The sequence below is a fragment of the Theropithecus gelada genome, chromosome 8 (assembly GCF_003255815.1).
Source record: "Theropithecus gelada isolate Dixy chromosome 8, Tgel_1.0, whole genome shotgun sequence".
In the NCBI taxonomy this organism is placed as follows: Eukaryota; Metazoa; Chordata; class Mammalia; order Primates; family Cercopithecidae; genus Theropithecus; species Theropithecus gelada.
In genome coordinates this window covers 102529162-102547301 of record NC_037676.1, presented here as the reverse complement: position 1 = coordinate 102547301, position 18140 = coordinate 102529162, and the positions used below count along the sequence as shown (strand labels likewise).

Genomic DNA, 18140 nt, shown 5'->3' with positions numbered 1-18140 from the left:
AGCCATCCCTGCAACCACTCCACCTGGGGACTTGTCCATAGTAAGTGCCCATAAACAGTTTTTTGCTTACTTGAGGCATTATAAATTGGGCTTTCTTTCATCTGTAATCAGAGTCTGAACTGCTCATTACCAGAATTATAGACTATCCCTATTAACTTGCCGTGAACATCGCTGACAACCTGCTCAGAATCTGTTTCCGGGACCTCAGTATTCATTCAGCTATCACCCCTCTCCTATTCAGACCACGTGTTCAGGGAAGGCTGACCTCACTGATCAAAACCCCAGGTCCAAGCCAGTCAGTGCATGGGGCGTTTCCTCATCAAAGAGATTGGCTCAGGGATGGGCACATGGTCCAATTCAGATGAATAGAATAACAGATTAAAAAGCCTGGGCTTTGAGGAAATGTACTTCCTCATTCTTTTGGTGTTTTTTTTTTTTTTTTTTTTGAGATGGAGTCTCGCTCTGTCGCCCAGGCTGGAGTGCAGTGGCGCAATCTTGGCTCACTGCAAGCTCCACCTCCCGGGTTCATGCCATTCTCCTGCCTCAGCCTCCCGAGTAGCTGGGAGTACAGGTGCCCACCACCACGCCCGGCTAATTTTTGTATTTTTAGTAGAGACAGGGTTTCACTGTGTTAGCCAGGATGGTCTCGATCTTCTGACCTCAGTGATCCTCCCGCCTTGGCCTCCCAAAATGCTGGCATTACAGTCGTGAGCCACCAAGTCTGGGCTACTTCCTCATTCTTAATGCCATCAAAAGCAATGGTTTCCCTCTCGCTTTGGACATTGATATGTGCAGATGTAAAGCCTAAAACTGCTACAGTTCTATTGTTTTCCTGCTACAGCCTAAGCCTCGATGAGCTGAGCCTGATTTACAGCCTCTCTGGGCCCTTTCAGTGACATGAGCCAAGACCGTCCCTTACACTTTTAAGTCAACAGATTTTCTGTTACTTACAACCAAGTTTTCAAATATACACAAAATATTAAAATTTGAAGTTTTAAACCTAGGTAATAAGTTTATCCTATGGAATAATCTGATATATAATAAAAATCCATAAATTAAACTTCTGGATTTTGCAATCTTAAAATCTTCTGATAGATAAATTTATTATTTTTTTATTTTTTTTTTTTGAGATGGGGTCTGGCTCTGTCGCCCAGGCTAGAGTACAGTGGTGCAGTGGTGCAATCTCAGCTCACCGCAACCTCTGCCTCCTGGACTCAAGCCATCCTCTCACCTCAGCCTCCCAAGTAACTGGGACTACAGGCACGTGCCACCACGTCCAGCTAATGTTTGTATTTTTAGTAGAGACAGGGTTTTGCTATGTTGCCTAGGCTGGTCTCAAACTCCTGAGCTCCGGCAATCTGCCTGCCTCAGCCTCCCAAAGTGCTGGGATTACAGGCATGAGCCACCGTACCCAGCCAATTTTTTTTTTTTTTTTGGTAGAAATGGGGGTCTTGCTTTGTTTCACAGGCTGGTCTTGAACTCTTGGCCTCAAGCGATCCTCCTGCCATGGCCTCCCAAACTACTGGGATTACTGCCAAGAGCCACCATGCCCAGCCCCTTAAATTTATAATGTAAACTCAGAATGTAAACAATAATCTTATTTGTCCCTCTGCACAAATTGTATAAAATACTAGTTTACTTTTCATCTTTTATTTCAAATCACAGATATTTCTGCCCATGTTTCATGTTTCAAAAGATCTCATACAGTCTAGGCTACTCACACCTGTTACCCCAGCACTTTCAGAGGTTGAGGCAGAAGGATTGCTTGAGCCCAGGAATTCGAGACCAGCCTGGGCAACATAATGAGATCCTGTCTCTATAAAAAATACAAAATTAGCCAGACACGGTTGCACACACCTGTAGTCCCAGCAACTCAGAAGGCTGAGGTGGGAAGACTGCCTGAACCCAGGAGGTTGAGGCTGCAGTGAGCCAAAATTGCACCACTGCACCACAGCCTGGGCAACAGAGCAAGATCCTGTCTCAAAAAAAAAAAAAAAAAATTCTGACATAATAGGGTCAAATAGTACTTTCCCAATCCTGGTATAGAAACCCTGAAATAGAATATCAGGGAAGATTTTGCTGAAAAATTTTTCTCAAGCTTTTATCCTCCAGTGTCTTTAAACCTTTGGTATCCATTCTCACTATCAATCAGTAAACAAATACGGACAGAAAAATTCAAACACTGTTGATTATACCTGTGCTATGGTGTACTAGCTCACAGCTATAGATGCATTTTGTTAGTAAGAAGTAGCTCTTATTTACTGAGCAAATGCTTTGTGTCAGGCCCTATTAATAACGGGCTCTAGAAAACTACAGATCTCCATGAATTTCCTGGGACTGCTACATCATCTACTTGGCAGACGTCCCCTGTCTGCTCTTTCTTGGCAGTAAAGAAAATGAGGGTCCAACACTAGCTATCTGGACATCATGGCTCAGGAACCTCAGGGCATCTATAAAATGAAGCACAGCCTGGGGACACAAATGGAGTTTCTAAGCTTTGTGGGAGAAATGGGGCCTTAGCTGGCTTTAAAGCAGAAAGCAAGGGTGAAGTCACATTTATTAAATGCTTACTTACTATGCTCAAAGTAATAATGTAGGCACTAAGGAATACTAATTTTTTAACAACTACGATAAAGGCAGAAGGAAGTACCTGCATTACACAGTCATTCATCACTCAACAATGGATACGTTCTGCAAAATTTGTCGTTAGGCAATTTTGCTGTTGTGCAAACATCATAGAATGTGGCTACACAAACCTAGATGGTATATCCTACTACACATCCAGGCTGTATGGTGCAAGCTAATGCTCCTAGGCTACAAACCTGTAACAGCATGTTACTGTACTGAATACGGTGGGCAACTGTAACACAATGGTATTTGTGTATCTAAACACAGAAAAGGTATGGTAAGGGTATAGTACAGTAAAAACACAGTAAAGTTACAGTATTATAATCTTATGGGATCACTGTCATAGATGTGTTCCACTGTTGACTGAAATACCATTATGAGCACATGACTATATTTATGTTGTGGGGCTTTATTTTATTATTTTAAACATATCAGTCTTACTCTTTAGCCTCATCACATATAGGGTCTACTGTAGAGCTACATGTTATTTAACTTTTTTTTTTTTTTTTTTGAGACAGCATCTCATTCTGTCACCCAGGCTGGAGTGCAGTGACACCATCACAGCTCACTGCAGCCTCAACCTTCCTGGGCTCAGGGGATCCTCCCACCTCAGCCTCCCAAGTAGCTGGGACTATACGCATACACCACCACGGTTGGCTAATTCTTATATTTTTTATAAAGATAGGGTTTTGCCATGTTGCCCCGGCTGGTCTTGAACTCCTGGGCTCAAGTGATCCACCTGCCTCCCAAAGTGCTGGGATTACAGGAATGACCAACTGCACCTGGCCTTCTTTTTCTTATTAGTTATGTTAACAATGTTTAAGAGGTTACTACAGGTTTACACAGTCAGAATATAGTATTTTATATAGACATCTCCATTTATTTCTGAGAACCTCCTTGTGAGACATTTATTAATACATTCCCCTGCCTCAAACCACGCATGGTGGCTCATGCCTATAATCCCAGCACTTTGGGAGGCTGAGCCAGGAGAATCACTTTAGCCCTGGAGTTTGAGACCAGCCTGGGCAACATAGGGAGACTCCGTCTCTACAAAAAATTTAAAAATTAGCCAGGCACGGTGGTATGCACCTGTGGTTCCAGCTACTCAGTAGGCTGAGGCAGGAGTATTGCTTGAGCTTGGGAGGTCGACACTGCAGTGAACCGTGATTGCGCCACTGGACTCCACCCTGGGTGACAGAGCAAGACCCTGTGTCAAAACACAACAAAACAAAAAACACTTTTACATGTATACTAGTAGGACACAGGAGGTATACAGCAACTTCTTAAGACCATGTAGTTTTAAAGAGGGAGAACATAATTCCAGCACTTTGGGAGGCCAAGGCAGGTAGATCATTTGAGGTCAGGAGTTTGAGACCAGCCAAAGAGGGAGAACAGGGACTTCACTTAAACCTAGGTCTGATTCTAGAATTAATGCTCTTATCTCTCTGCTTTACTGTGAAAGTACACACACAGCTCAAGGTAACCTTGAGAAGAAATGAGTGTAGGCGTCCCCCACCTGTGATGTCCTGCTGGTGATGACTGCTGGAGTCTCCTGCTTGTTTTGAGATTATCTCTGTTGCCGGATGCCAAGCTTGCAGTGGCACAGAAGCAGGCACAGCAGGAATAGGTGACAGCTTCTCCCGCCAATTTGGTCCCTCCAGCTCCATTAAAATTCTTGATAGCCTAAAGAGAAAATGAATTTTCTCTGTTGATCATTTAGTTTGCTTTTTATATTACTGAAGGTCAGATTAAGAGTAAAATTTACAAGTGCTATGCAAATGTGTACTTCCTTGTAGAAAACATGCAATCCTGAGCATTTTCTGTCCACATAAACTAAAATGTTTTCAAAAATATTTTTACAAGTTATCATAAATGATGCAACTTAGACTATTTTTTAATCAAAACAAAAAATTAAGACATTTTTAATTTGTTAAAAAATTTAATGTATACATAATAAAATTTTATTTTTTGAGAAAGTTAAATATGTTAATAAAACTAAAATTTAAGAGGCCTAGAAGAAATGTCTCCTGTAATATTTAAAATCATTACTAAATTGATAATGTATTACTCTTGAGAATGATCAGAAGTATTTTAGAATTTCTATGCCCAAACTGTACATTATGATAACCACATTACCAACTACTGTGGTTGACAACCGGTGTACAAGACTGGCTGCCAACACTGGTAAGGGCTCGCTGTCATATGAATAATGCTTTTTCTCAAAACATTTACATGTGGTTAAGATACTCTTTCTTGCTCTGTATTTTTTTCATTTCTATAATTATCAGTTTATTCTTTTGTTTGTTTGTTTGTCTGTCTGTCGCCCAGGCTGGAGTGCAGTGATACAATCTCGGCTCACTGCAACCTCTGCCTCCCAGGTTCAGGCAATTCTCCTACCTCAGCCCCCCGAGTAGCTGGGATTACAGGCATGTGCCACCAGACCCAGTTAATTTTTGTATTTTTAGTAGAGACAGGGTTTTGCCATGTTGGCCAGTCTGGTCTCAAACTCCTGACCTCAGGTGATCTCAGCCTACCAAAGTGCTGAGATTACAGGCATGAGCCACCGCACCCAGCCCCATTTATTCTCTTTTCATATGAATGAGGATGAAAAAATAAGATACTAGATTCTACTACAAGGGCTTTTTTATTAATGGCATTTACTGATGGCCATCATAAAATTTAGATTAATGTCCTCGGTGATCACTTATTCATTATTTTAAACATACAGAATGACATAATTAGATTTAAAAACAAAATTAAAAATTATGTCTTTTGAACACATCTGGTTAAAAAGAACTGCTTCATAAGACTGAACTGGTTTACTGGCAATTAGTAGAATAAAGTCAAGTTAGTTAAATCTAGTCGCACATACTTTTTGTGTGAAAAACTTTTATATTTATATGTAGACAAATGTAATGCACATATTTTCCCTGTAGTTTCTTAAACTTAAATTTCCGTAGTGATCTTTGGTTATAATAATTGAATCTTATGCTTTAAGGTAAAAAAAAATTTTTTAATTAATGTATAACCACCCAGAATTGCAGAAGAAAAAGAAGTTTGAGAAAAAAGAATTTTCAAGCAAAACTTGTATTACCAGCAGAGAGGAAGGAAGAAGCAGCTGAAAAGAGATGATGTGTTGCCAGGGAATAAATAAGTATATGCAGGGAAATTTAACATATAAGATTCCTGGAGAGGAAGAGAGGAATATGGTTAATGGAAGACAGAAACAAAATAAATACAGATGTTTAAATTTAAAAACAAAAAAAGCTGCTGCTGCTTAATTTTCCATAATGAACTGGAACAGATGGAAAAGCAAGCATAAATATGGGATTCACAAATAAGAAGTAGTGAAAAATTTTAAATAGATATTGTATATAAAAATATATATGGCAAAACCAAAGCCTCCTCATCAACAAAATATCAACAAGAACCATTCAATTAAAAAAAGAGTCTTAAAAGTCAATTACTTTAAATGAACCTTCTTAAGTACATATAACAAATATAATACAGTCTTCAAAAAGTTAAACATAGTATTACCCAGCAATTCTACTCCTAGGCATATACGAAAAGGAACTGAAAGTAAGTATGCAAACAAAAATTTGTCCATCAATGTTCACAGCAGCACTGTTCACAATAGCCAAAAGGTGGAAATGACCCAAATGTTCATCAACCAGTGAATGGATAAACAAGATGTGATATGATATATACATGCATATAATGGAATGTTAGCCATAAAAAGCAATGAAGTACTGATCCATGCTATGCCGTGGATGAACCCTGAAGACATGCTAAGTGAAAGAAGCCCGACACAAAAGGCCATATATGATTCCATTTAGATGAAACATCAGAACAGATAAACCCATAGAGACAGAACACAGATTGTGGTTGCCAGGGGCTAGGGGGAAAGGAAAATGGGGTGTGGCTGCTTACTGGGTACAGGGCTTCCTTTTGGGGTGGTGGAAATGTTTTGGAACTAGAAAGAAGTGATGACTGCCCAAGATGGTGTGTGTACAAAATGCCACTGCATGGTACACCTTAGTTAATTTTATGTACGTGAATTCTACCTCAATTTTTTAGAAAAACCATAATGCAAAAAGGTCAGAAATGTCAGTAATCATGGTCTCTCAGACCCATTTCTCCCTTCAACCATTCAGCCTACTATTAATTAGACTTCTTAAAATGCCTTTTCATCAGGCCCTCCTCTCTGCCAGATACTTCCGGTGTCTCCCCATTTTCCATTTCATGATAACTTCTAACACTGTGAGAAGATCTTACTTTCTCCACTTCTACCTTGAAAACTACCAAGCCGAGGATGGGGTGAATTAAAAGCAACAAGCAATGCCCCAAAGCAAAGGAGTGAACCCTATCTTCTCTGTTTGAAAACGCACTCATTTTTATTGAGGATGTCTACCGGACGCAGACATAGGGGCAGTGCAGCAACAAAGATGAAAAAACACAATTTCTGACCTCAGGGAACACCTGCTAGAGCCACAGGAAAAGAATTTTAGACAGAGAGACAGCAAACTTAAAAACAATATGGAAGCTGGGTAATAAAAGAGGGCCCAGTGTTATGGGGGCACTGAGAAAGGGAACCTAAGGCGCACCTCTGGGGTAGGGAGACAGTAGATCAGGGAAAGTAGTTTCCTAGAGGAGGCAAGTCCTCTCCTGATAGATGAGAAGGAATTCAAAGACGAAAAGGAGAAAGGGCCTGCAGGCACATAAAAGGAGGCAGCAGATGGCGCCCTGTGGGGTGGCTGTGCAGGGCCAGGTGAGACTGCCTGATCAAGGCCAAGGAGGCTCAAGGTCAAGGAGACTGTGGGTGCCAGAGGTTCAGTGTCATCTCACCCCATCACAGATAATGGATGTATGTCCCTTTCTTCTAGGCAGGCTGGGATCAGACAGGTTCCCTGTGACTACCAAGAGAGCGGTTGTCAGCTCTGCCTATGTATCTTTCCAGCAGGGCTGGGACCACATGGGAAGGTAAGGTCTGATTTTAAAACTTACCTTGAATTACCATTCTCATTTTCGACAATTTTGTTTAAGGTCTCTTCACGTTCTCTCGGCATCCTTCAAAGCCCCCTCAAGTGCTCTCTCCACAAGTTCAGCCCATACAGACACAGGTGGCGTGGTCGCTCTGTGATCCCTTCCCCCAGCCTGGGGATGAACTGCTGTACACTGTTTCTACCCAGCTATATTCTAGTGTGCTTAAAGACGGACATCATGTCGTTTTTTTCCCCTTTTTTCTTTTTTGAGGGGAGCAGGCCGTGGTCCAGGACAGGGTACAGTGTAACATATAAATATTTCAGAAGTTATACTTTAAGCAAATGGGATCAAAAAATATCATGCATAACTAGAAATGTTATCCAACTAGTAATTTTTCAAATTTCACTGGAAAGCAATTGATGAAGTCTGGAAGTTTTTACCTTCCCATTCTCATGCTGGGGGTAAATAGGTCATAATATAAATTAAATCCAAATTATTTGCTATTTCACCATTATAAATTACTATTCATCCTAGATAAGTGTCTATTTACAAGGGCATATGACAGAAATATCTGGCAGGCTCATGAAGATTGCTGTTTTCCTCAGGAGAAACAACAGATATGTTTCCACTGTCAGATATGGTGCCAGTGAACACCTGCAAATCCTGTGGGAGGAGAGGATTCAACACAGCAGTTTTCACCACATTTTTGGATCTTACTCTACAGCTAGTACTGATTGATTTACTTATTTAATTTTAATTTTTTTTTTGAGATGGAATCTTGCTCTGTTGTCCAGGCTGGAGTGCAGTGGTGTGATCTCAGCTTACTGCAGTCTCCACAGCCTGGGTTCAAGCAATTCTCCTACCTCCTGAGTAGCTGGGATTACAGGCGCCTGCCACCACACCCAGCTAATTTTTGTATTTGTAGTTGAGATGAGGTTTCGCCATGTTGGCCAGGCTGGTCTCAAACTCCTGACCTCAAGTGATCTGCCCGCCTTGGCCTCCCAAAGTGCTAGGATTACAGGCATCAGCCACCGTACCCAGCTACTAGTACTGATTTTATGATAGCAATGTAAATACCTTCTTATCACCACATATATTTAAGCAGCACATATGAGTTATATCCTGTGTTACTAAGATCAAAAAATATATATATAGATTGAGCAGTAATAAATAGATCAGAAAACAAATACAAAGGCATTATAGAACAACTCAGAATGTATTAAGAGGGAGTCAGAAATTAAGTTAAGGAAGAGAACCATTTGATGTAATGGAGTAAAAGGCGGCAATCATTGAGGCGATAAAAGTAACTGAGAACACAGCTATACTTTGACATGTTCTTGAAGGAGGGGAAGGGAAAAACAGTACAAAACAACTAGATTTTAGGTAGCTGCCTCAGATTAATTACCTGTTAACACTGTCATTTGCAAGCTGGAGACCACAGTCTATCTGCAACACTGTTTTATAATCCACATAAGCTTTCCCATACTGCTCTAGGGTTTCATAGGCCATTGCCCGCCGCAGAAGAGGTTTCATTGAGAATGGATGAAGTTCCAGAGCCCTAAAGAAGACAAAAATATTATATACCATTTGTTTTGAAAAATGGTCTTTCGTTTATACTTCAGTGAGTAGATACTGCGTACTGAACTCTCAAATATGTACACATCCGAGACTTCGTCTTGGGAACCAGGCAACATGCCAGAAAGGCAAATCCAGAGTAAGAGAGCAATCACATTTGTGTTCCTTTCTTTTAAACCAATAGCAAAGCACTCTGCATTTACTCTCTCCCACTGAGGCGAGAGCTCCCTGGCAGCATGCCCTGGCATCCCCAGTCCCCTAACAGAGCAGCATGGCACAAGGCACAGAGCAGGGTTTCAACAGATTCTTGTCGTTGACAGATTAAAAAGAAAATTCTTATTTGCATCTATGTATTTAATAATAAAGTACAGAACCATAAAAGTTGCATCACATTTTGAAAATCGGCACTCTAAAACTTATTAGTTTATTATGATTCACTTGCTGCAAAAGGGCTTCAAAAACAGACCAGAAGGGAATCAAGGAACTAAACATACAATGATTTCTTCTAAGTCATGAATTTTCATCTTGCATGTTTTAGTCTTATGAAGTGTTTCCAATATCACTAAAGATGTATCTCATGGTTGTGTTTTTTGGTTTTGTTTGAAGTGTTTAAAGCTACTTCAGCATTTAATATACTTCATTATATTCTGAAGTAGAACAATAAAAAAACTGTACATATAATCCTCGATTTACAATATGGTTATGTCCCAATTTTCCCATGGTAAACTGAAAATATGTTAAGTCAAAAGGCAGCACAGAGTCTTTGGTTAAAGAATCACCAATGCTTAAAGACTGAAACCTTGTGGTTGTGTATCCCTTTCACACCATGGTAAAGTTAAAAAATTGTAAATTGAACCACTGTAAGTTAAGGACCATCTGTATTTATGAATGAAAACTATAGTACTCTTGGTTTTAACAAAATCAACAGAAGCTGCAAAGAAGTCCTCCATGCAGAGATCCTATGAAGAGCCTCCTTTCTATATAACCTACTAACTAGCATCTGCACCAGACTGTCCACATTGAAGATTGTGGATTTATTCTTTCAGCTCATGCTATAAGCAGTTAATATATCAAGTAGTTAACTTTCCAGGAAAGCATGAGCAAGGGCTGCTTTCTTTAACTTGTTTTTTTTCCAATAGTCTTAGAAATCTGCTGTGTATTCCTGTCTATAATGATTCAGCAATGAGGAAACATTGACAGAGTATCTGCTATGTGCTAATCACTGTAGACTTCCCCATCTAATCGCACAACAAACCTGTCAGATAAATATTAATATGTTCATCATGTGGGTGAAGAAACAGAAACATGAGGAGTGATGTGCCCACAGGTCAGTTCTTTCTAAGGTGAGCTTCGTGAACGCAAGGGCATTGCCTGTCCTGAGCACCGCTATATTCCTAGTCCTAGATGAACACCTGGGTCATGAGAGGCACTTGGCAAACTTCTCTGTGAGCCCTCAAGAGCCTACACTCTGCCTAACGCAGTACACACAGAACCACTGCAAATGAAGGAACTCTGAGTCATCTGCCACTCAGACCACTCCCCACATCATACAGATACTCAGCTGCACTTGTGGGAGCCCTTCTGGCGTATCATTGAAGTTATTCTAGAAATGCTGTTAAACTTAATCTGCTTCACTTCTCTGAAAAAATAACCAATTTCACTCTGCCTAGGTGTTAGGATTGTGATTGATTTTAATGATCATCTTTGTGCTGTGCTAGTTTTTTCTTAAGTTTTCTATAATAGGTAACTGGTTTTTTTTAAACAGTAAATGTTATTTAAAATATAAAATTAAAATCAAGTAAACATATTTCAACACTAGACAATAGATCCGTGAGTATTAGGATCTGTCACCTGTACCACTGCCTTAAATTTAGTTCAGTTTATTGTTTAGGTAATATTAACTCTATGAGCAGAGTCACAACCATGTGACTACCTTCACTTCACAGAAGACTTCCAGTGACCAAGGTGCCATTTATCTATTCAAGATGGCCTTAAGCCAAGCTTGGGATCTAAAATTGATGAGATGATGTATTTAATTTTTAGCACTTTCTGCCCAGTAAATGCAAGATTTTTTTCTGTAACCGCAATCCTGCAAATGAATATGAACTTATTAATGGAAATTCCATTAAGGAAAAAAACCACCCATACATAAAAGTAAGCACAGAGAACCTTTGAAGCAGAGCTCACAAAAGAGGCTATCTATTCAAGATAACACAGTTAAGACCCTAAAGAATCTTCTAATTTCAAGACTGTTAGAGTAGCAAAGATAAGAAAAAGCAGAGAACTGGCCAGGCATGGTGGCTCAAGCCTGTATGTAATCCCAGAACTTTGGGAGGCTGAGGCTGGTAGACCACTTGAGGCCAGGAGTTCAAGACCAGCCTGGCCAAGACCTGTTTCTACTAAAAAAAAAAAAAAAAGTACAAAAATTAGCTGGGTGAGGTGGTGCACACCTGTAATCCCAGCTACTTGGGAGGCTGAGGTACAAGAATCGCTTGAACCCAGGAGGTTCAGAGGCTGCAGTGAGCCAAGATCATGCCATCGCACTCCAACCTGGGTAATAGAGACTCTCTCAAAAAAAAAAAAAAGAAAGAAAGAAAAAGAGAAAGAAAGAAAAGAAAAGAAAAAAGAAAAAGCAGAGAATTACTAGGCAACATTCATTTGTATTTAGCCTGTTGAAATGTCCTCAATGGAAAGTCACCAAAAGACTTTTGGTGTGGTTTAGATAAACCAAAAACGTTCTGATATATAAGAAAAGTGAAGTTTTTTCTTTTTTTTTTTTTTTTTGAGACGGAGTCTCGCTCTGTCGCCCAGGCTGGAGTGCAGTGGCCGGATCTCAGCTCACTGCAAGCTCCGCCTCCCGGGTTCACGCCATTCTCCGGCCTCAGCCTCCCGAGTAGCTGGGACTACAGGCGCCCGCCACCTCGCCCGGCTAGTTTTTTGTATTTCTTAATAGAGACGGGGTTTCACCCTGTTAGCCAGGATGGTCTCGATCTCCTGACCTCGTGATCCGCCCGTCTCGGCCTCCCAAAGTGCTGGGATTACAGGCTTGAGCCACCGCGCCCGGCCAGTTTTTTCTTTCTCAGTGTTTGACTCCTGATACCACTTATCTGGTAATAAGAACTTTTGGGCCAGGAGCAGTGGCTCATCCCTGTAATCCCAGCACTTTGGGAGGCCAAGCCAGGTGGATCACTTGAGGTCAGGAGTTCAAGACCAGCCTGGCCTGCAGCATGGTGAAACCCCTTCTCTACAAAAAATATGAAAAATTAGCCAGGCTTGGTGGCAAGTGCCTGTAATCCCAGCTACTCGGGAGGCTGAGGAAGGAGAATCACTTGAACCCGGGAGGCAGAGGTTGCAATGAGCCGGGGTTCACGCCACTGCAGTACAGCCTGGGGGACAGAGCAAGACTCAGTCTCAAAAAAAAAAAAAAAAAAAAAAAAAAACACCTCATGGAACTCTCCAAAGAGCAAAAGATAATTAACTGAAAAACTAAAAAAAAAAAAAAAAAAAAAACACACAAAAACTCCCTTTAACATGTATGCAATCTATTTGAATATAATCACTTGAGCTAAAAAGATGTTCACAAAAGCAGAGTGGCTTCTCTAGCCTTAAACAAGATTGAGAATCACTGCTTTAGTGTAAAATCACTCCCTGCTGGGCCTCATCTCCATTTCTCTTACACTGGGATTGGTAGGCCAGCTATCAAAGAAAACATCTGAGTAGATCAGTCTCTACAGAGGTCAGCACCAACCAGCAAGGCCAGGTTCCTTGCCTAGGAAACAGCTCTTAAGTTAGTTAGCACAACCTACCTAAACCGACGTCCACTTCCCTCTCAGGCAAGCCATCTCCTGCCCTCCCCTAGGACAAGCCCCCACTCTAGCTTCCCTGGACACTATGGCTGGAGTCCCATCCTTGACTTCCTCCTGTGTCTACACTGAAACGCAGCCAATTTTAGCCAGTAAATGTTCATCGCCTTAGAGGATCTCAGGTAAGGACAACACAAATCCACTCTTCTGCAGTAGCTCTAATGTTAGGGGTCTCAAGTTTTAACTAAAATGTCCTGACCTCCCTCACTGTGGAAAGGCCTAAAACAAGTCTGAAGGGTTATGTATTAGAAACAGACACTTGAGCTGAAAGGATGTTGGCTGCAAATCACCACGGGCTTGGTATCCAACAAATTCACATGGTCTGGTCTGTTAAGAGCACTGGTAAAAGCCCTTAACAACTGGCTCTCTGGGTAAAGAAAAAAGGAGGGGTGGGAAGCCCAGATTTGTGGCATTTGCTCATTTCATGGTATTAAATGGTATCCCACCATGGCAGATTTCAAAATATCAACTTGACATCAACCAGCTCACAAAATCCTGAAAAATGTGATAATTAGCGAGTATGAGCCAACACAACTGAGGATGCGGTCTGATGTCAGGCCAAAGAGAATATAAGTATTATTCACTTCAAATTTAGATATGTAAAACTGGCAAAAAAATCCAAGTGCCTCCAGGCCTTCTTTTTAAACTTAGGCACAGATACTAGCAAGCTTTACCCGTATCAATAAACTGATACAGTCAATGAAAACAATACTAAATTACTGACCTTGTAAACAGTGTCCACATAATTTACTGTTCAAACTAGAGGTTCTGAGAGTATTATATGAGACAACATGGGTAAGCCAGAGCTGTGTTAGTCAAACTAGGACATGACTTCTTCTTTTGGGCTTCTTATTACTTAATGGTGGAAAACAATGTTTTATTATGTAGATATTTACCATCCAGGCAGGTAACTTATTGAGTACCATGGGTGACTAATATGCTTCGAGGGGTACAAAGCTGTGTAAGACATGGTTCCTCAGAGGCTACCAGAGGCTGGGAAGGGTAGGGGAAAGTGGGGGACAGGCAGAGATTTGTTAAAGGATACAAAATTACAGCTAGATAGGAGGCACAAGTTCTAGTATTCTATAGCACTGTAGGATGACTATAGTTAACAACGATACATAGTTTCATATATATGTATATGTATATATGTGTATATATACGTGTATACATATATACACATATACATATACTTCATATATATGGATATATATGGATAACTTCATATATATATGGAGAAGTTATCAGGCTTCTCCAGTAGTCTAGGAGTGATATGAAAAGAGCACGAATTAGGGCGGTAGCAGTGGAAATGAAAAAAGTTTGCACAATCTTCTATAACTCTCTTCATATATATACACACACATATATACATATATACATAAATATACATATATACACATGTGTATATATAAATATGTGTGTGTGTATATATGTAAAGTTTACAGCAGAGTCTCTTGTCTGTTGCCCAGGCTGGAGTGCAGTCGTGGGATCTCGGCTCACTGCAACAACGTCTGCCTCCCAGGTTCAAGCGATTCTCCTGCTTCAGCCTCCGGAATAGCTGGGACTACAAGGGTGTGCCACCACACCCAGCTAATTTTTGTATTTTTAGTAGAGACCAGGTTTCATCATGTTGGCTAGGACGGTCTCAAACTGAACTGAAGCAATCTGCCCACCTCGGCCTTCCAAAATGCTGGCATTATAGGCATGAGCCACTACGCCTGGCCACATCATATATATTGAAGCATCACTCGGTACCCCATAAATATGTACAGTGATTAGTTGTCTATTAAAAAAAGACAAGACATGGTTCCTAACCTCAATGTGTTTAAACCCCCTTCAGTGGATAACAGGACTTAGAGGTGTGACCAAGTGTCAGTGTAGGTGTTATAGGCCTGCAGATGACCAGGAAGTCTGGGGCACCCAAGAAGGTAGAGAGAAGGGGTAGCTGAGCAAGAACTTCAGAAGCTAAGATATGCAAAGGGCATTACCACCATTAGGGGCAACCTGGGCAAGGGCTCAGAGAACAGGGTGGGCGAGAGTAAGCAAGTGGTCCAGTAGACCAAATGGAAGCAGAAACTTGCTTGGAGGCAGTGTGGTGACAGAGAAGTTTACAGTTATTTCGAAGCCAATACTGAGCCATTAAAGGCCTGTTGGAAACAATCTGAACAAAATAATGTTTCAGGAGAGTTATTCTGATGCCGCAGTGGATTGGAATTAGTTATCAGGCTTCTCCAGTAGTCTAGGAGTGATATGAAAAGAGCACGAATTAGGCAGTAGCAGTGGAAATGAAAAAGTTTGCACAGTCTTCTATGACTCTCTTCATATACGTGAGATAATTTCTGATTTTTATGCATCAATCAATTAACATACCATAAAGCTCTTAAGAAATTAGATCCTTAGGCAGAAAATTTAGGATCTTGGATATTGCATTCACCACAATGAAATTATAACAATCTCTTGACAAACCTGAAAACGTGCAGTTTACCTGTTACAATCTTGAATGCAGCCACTGCAGTTTCCTTCTTTTAGGTAACATGCTGCTCTATTTGAATATAAGATACTTAGATCATCTGCAATTTCACTTCCTAAAAATCACATTTAATTAAATACAGTTAAAATCCATTAGCAAGATCACAGTTCACCAGAATTACAAGACAGCCGAGGTCTCCGGTGGGGTGGCACTGCAGTCCTACAGACTGATCATGCAGAACTCGGCGGAGCTGCTACCCGCAATAGCCACCAAGGGAAAGCCCGGCGGGGACGGAGGCAAATGTGCCTGGCCGGGAACATGCCCGCATTCCAAGGTGATGCTCACTGAGGTCAGGTGGCACGGCGCTCTTAGTCACCTGGGAGGAATGCAGCGATGCCGGCGCCTGTCATTCAGGAGGCGGCAGCGCCTCTCCCACGGGGCCCCTGGGGGTCGGGTGAACCGCAGAGCAAGGGGCCCGGGAAGCGGCGGGGCGCGGCGCACCTACCTGCCGGCTCCAGAAGCGCGATTGCCGCCGAGTACTTGCTGGCCGCCTCGGCAAACTGCCCGCTTCGGAACAGTTCGTTGCCCTGGCTCTTCAGGCCGGCGGGGCTAAGTGGGGCGGCGGGGGTCTCCGCGCCCGGTCCGCCGCCCGGATGCCCGGTGGCGCCGCCGCCCGCCGCCGCCGCCGCAGAGGCCCGCCGCGGGCTCCGCTTGTCCGCGCCCGCCTCCGGGGTCTGGCCCCGCCGCGGCGCGCCCCTTGCCGGCCGCTTGCCACCCTCGGCTTTGCCAGTCAGCTTCTTCTGGATGTTGCCCATGGCACACGGCTGGGCGGCGCGCGCGGCTCCCGCCGGCTCCGCGGGCTCTGTGGGGAAGTGGATGCGGGAAGTGAGGGTTTGCATCACTGGGAAAGCTGCCGGGGAGGCCGCGGGGGCGCCCGGCGCGGAAGGCGGGCTCTGGGGAAGCCGGGTCGGGCTCCGCCCCTGCGGGCGGAGCTGGTGCTGGACGACCTCTGCCGCCGGTCGGCCCAGTCCGCGCCCTCGGGGCCTCTGCGGCTTCCTGAGGACTCGGCTCCCGAGCTCCGGCCAGAAACCTACCCTGCCTGTAACTGTTTAAGCGCTGAAGGGCCTGTGGCTGAAAACCCGCACCTCAGAGCCATACCCTTCATCAAGCCCACCTGTCCAGTTAGAGCTTACAAAATACGTATTTTTGAATGGAGTTGCAAAAACTTGAATACAATTATAGTACCCAACACGGAGGCACCTTTCCTTATTTTAAAATATTAGGAGAAAAAGATTTGAAAGAAAAAGCGTAAGTGATTTTTAAGTCATTTTAAAAGTGAATTTAGCAAAAAAGTCACAAATTAGGCACCTAGTTTTTAAGCTTAAAGGGAGCCTTAAAAACAGTAAATTTTCCATCCCATTGCCTTATTCAAACTAAAAATTTATTTGATTTTGATTAGGAGTTCGGGTATTAATAGCTTTAATATTTGTTGAATCTATTTTTAAATATGAAAAGGATGTATAAATATTTAATTTATGGTGTCATCAATATTTAAAACAAAGCAATTAATCATTTCAAAGCACTGTTAAAACGTACTTAAATATGGAGATTTCCAAGCTTTCTCTAACTAATTCTTATCTGATTCTTAATGGATATATTTTCCATTCTCTTTCATGAATGGTAAAGCCAAGATTTTAAGCATAGAGACAGAAGGAACAGAAAAGCACAATTATTTAAGTGAAAATCAGTAGGTGATCACCTTAAGACAAGCATCAAGTATAAAAACACATTAATAAATACTGTTTCCTATATAGCAGAATAACATTCAATTTGGATCACCAGCCAAAGGGATCTTAATTAAAACAATAAAAAATATTTTGCTATAAAGATAAATCTGCAGATTAAACCCAGCAGGGTTATTAGAGTAAGGCTCCAGTTTTCATGTGGTTTCTGTCAGTCAGGTTCTCCACCAGAAACTGGGTGAAAGCACAAAAGTCAGGGTTGGCAGAAACAATGGTCAGCTTGGTATTACTTTCACCCCTTTGTACAGTATCCCCTCAGGTCTGACCAATACTATCACGGCAGTTCATTTAGAACTAATATGGGTCACATTAATCCTAATACCAAGTATTATCATTCCCACTTTACAAATGAGGCAACAGAGAAACAAGGAAGAAGCTAAGGAATGCGCTCTAGTACACAGAGCTAGAAGCCAGCATAACTCGGATTTGTTTTTATTTTTATTATTTTTATGTATTTATTTTGACACAGGGTCTTGCTCTGCTGCCCAGGGTGGAGTGCAATGGGGCCATCATAGCTCACTACAGCCTCGACCTCTGTGGCAGGCAATCCTCCCCTTAGCTTCCAGAGTAGCTGGGACGACAGGCGAGAGCCAGCCACGATGCCTGGCTAATTTTTAAAATTTTTTATACAGATGAGGTCTTGCTGTGTTGTCCAGGATGGTCTCAAAGTCCTGGTCTCAAACAATCCTCTCTCCTTGGCCTCCCAAAGTGCTGGGATTGCAGGCATAAGCCACTGTGCCCAGCCATAACCCAGATTTGAACTGAATGCAAAGCATTCTTTCCTTAAGACTGAAATGGCCCTAAACAACTCTGATAGTC

At 42.0% G+C, this 18140-nt stretch overlaps 1 protein-coding gene across 2 annotated transcripts in view; it reads right to left on the bottom strand.

Moving 5' to 3' along the window:
• Positions 1-18140, bottom strand: part of SPAG1 (sperm associated antigen 1) — an 80357-nt gene that overhangs the window by 12017 nt on the left and 50200 nt on the right. For both annotated transcript variants that reach the window (XM_025395276.1, XM_025395275.1), the window contains exons 11-14: positions 16025-16381; positions 15535-15634; positions 9017-9169; positions 4145-4311 (exon numbers count right to left, since the gene is read on the bottom strand). In XM_025395276.1, coding sequence (XP_025251061.1) covers positions 4145-4311; positions 9017-9169; positions 15535-15634; positions 16025-16381 — 777 coding nt within the window. The remainder of the gene's footprint in view (positions 1-4144; positions 4312-9016; positions 9170-15534; positions 15635-16024; positions 16382-18140) is intronic.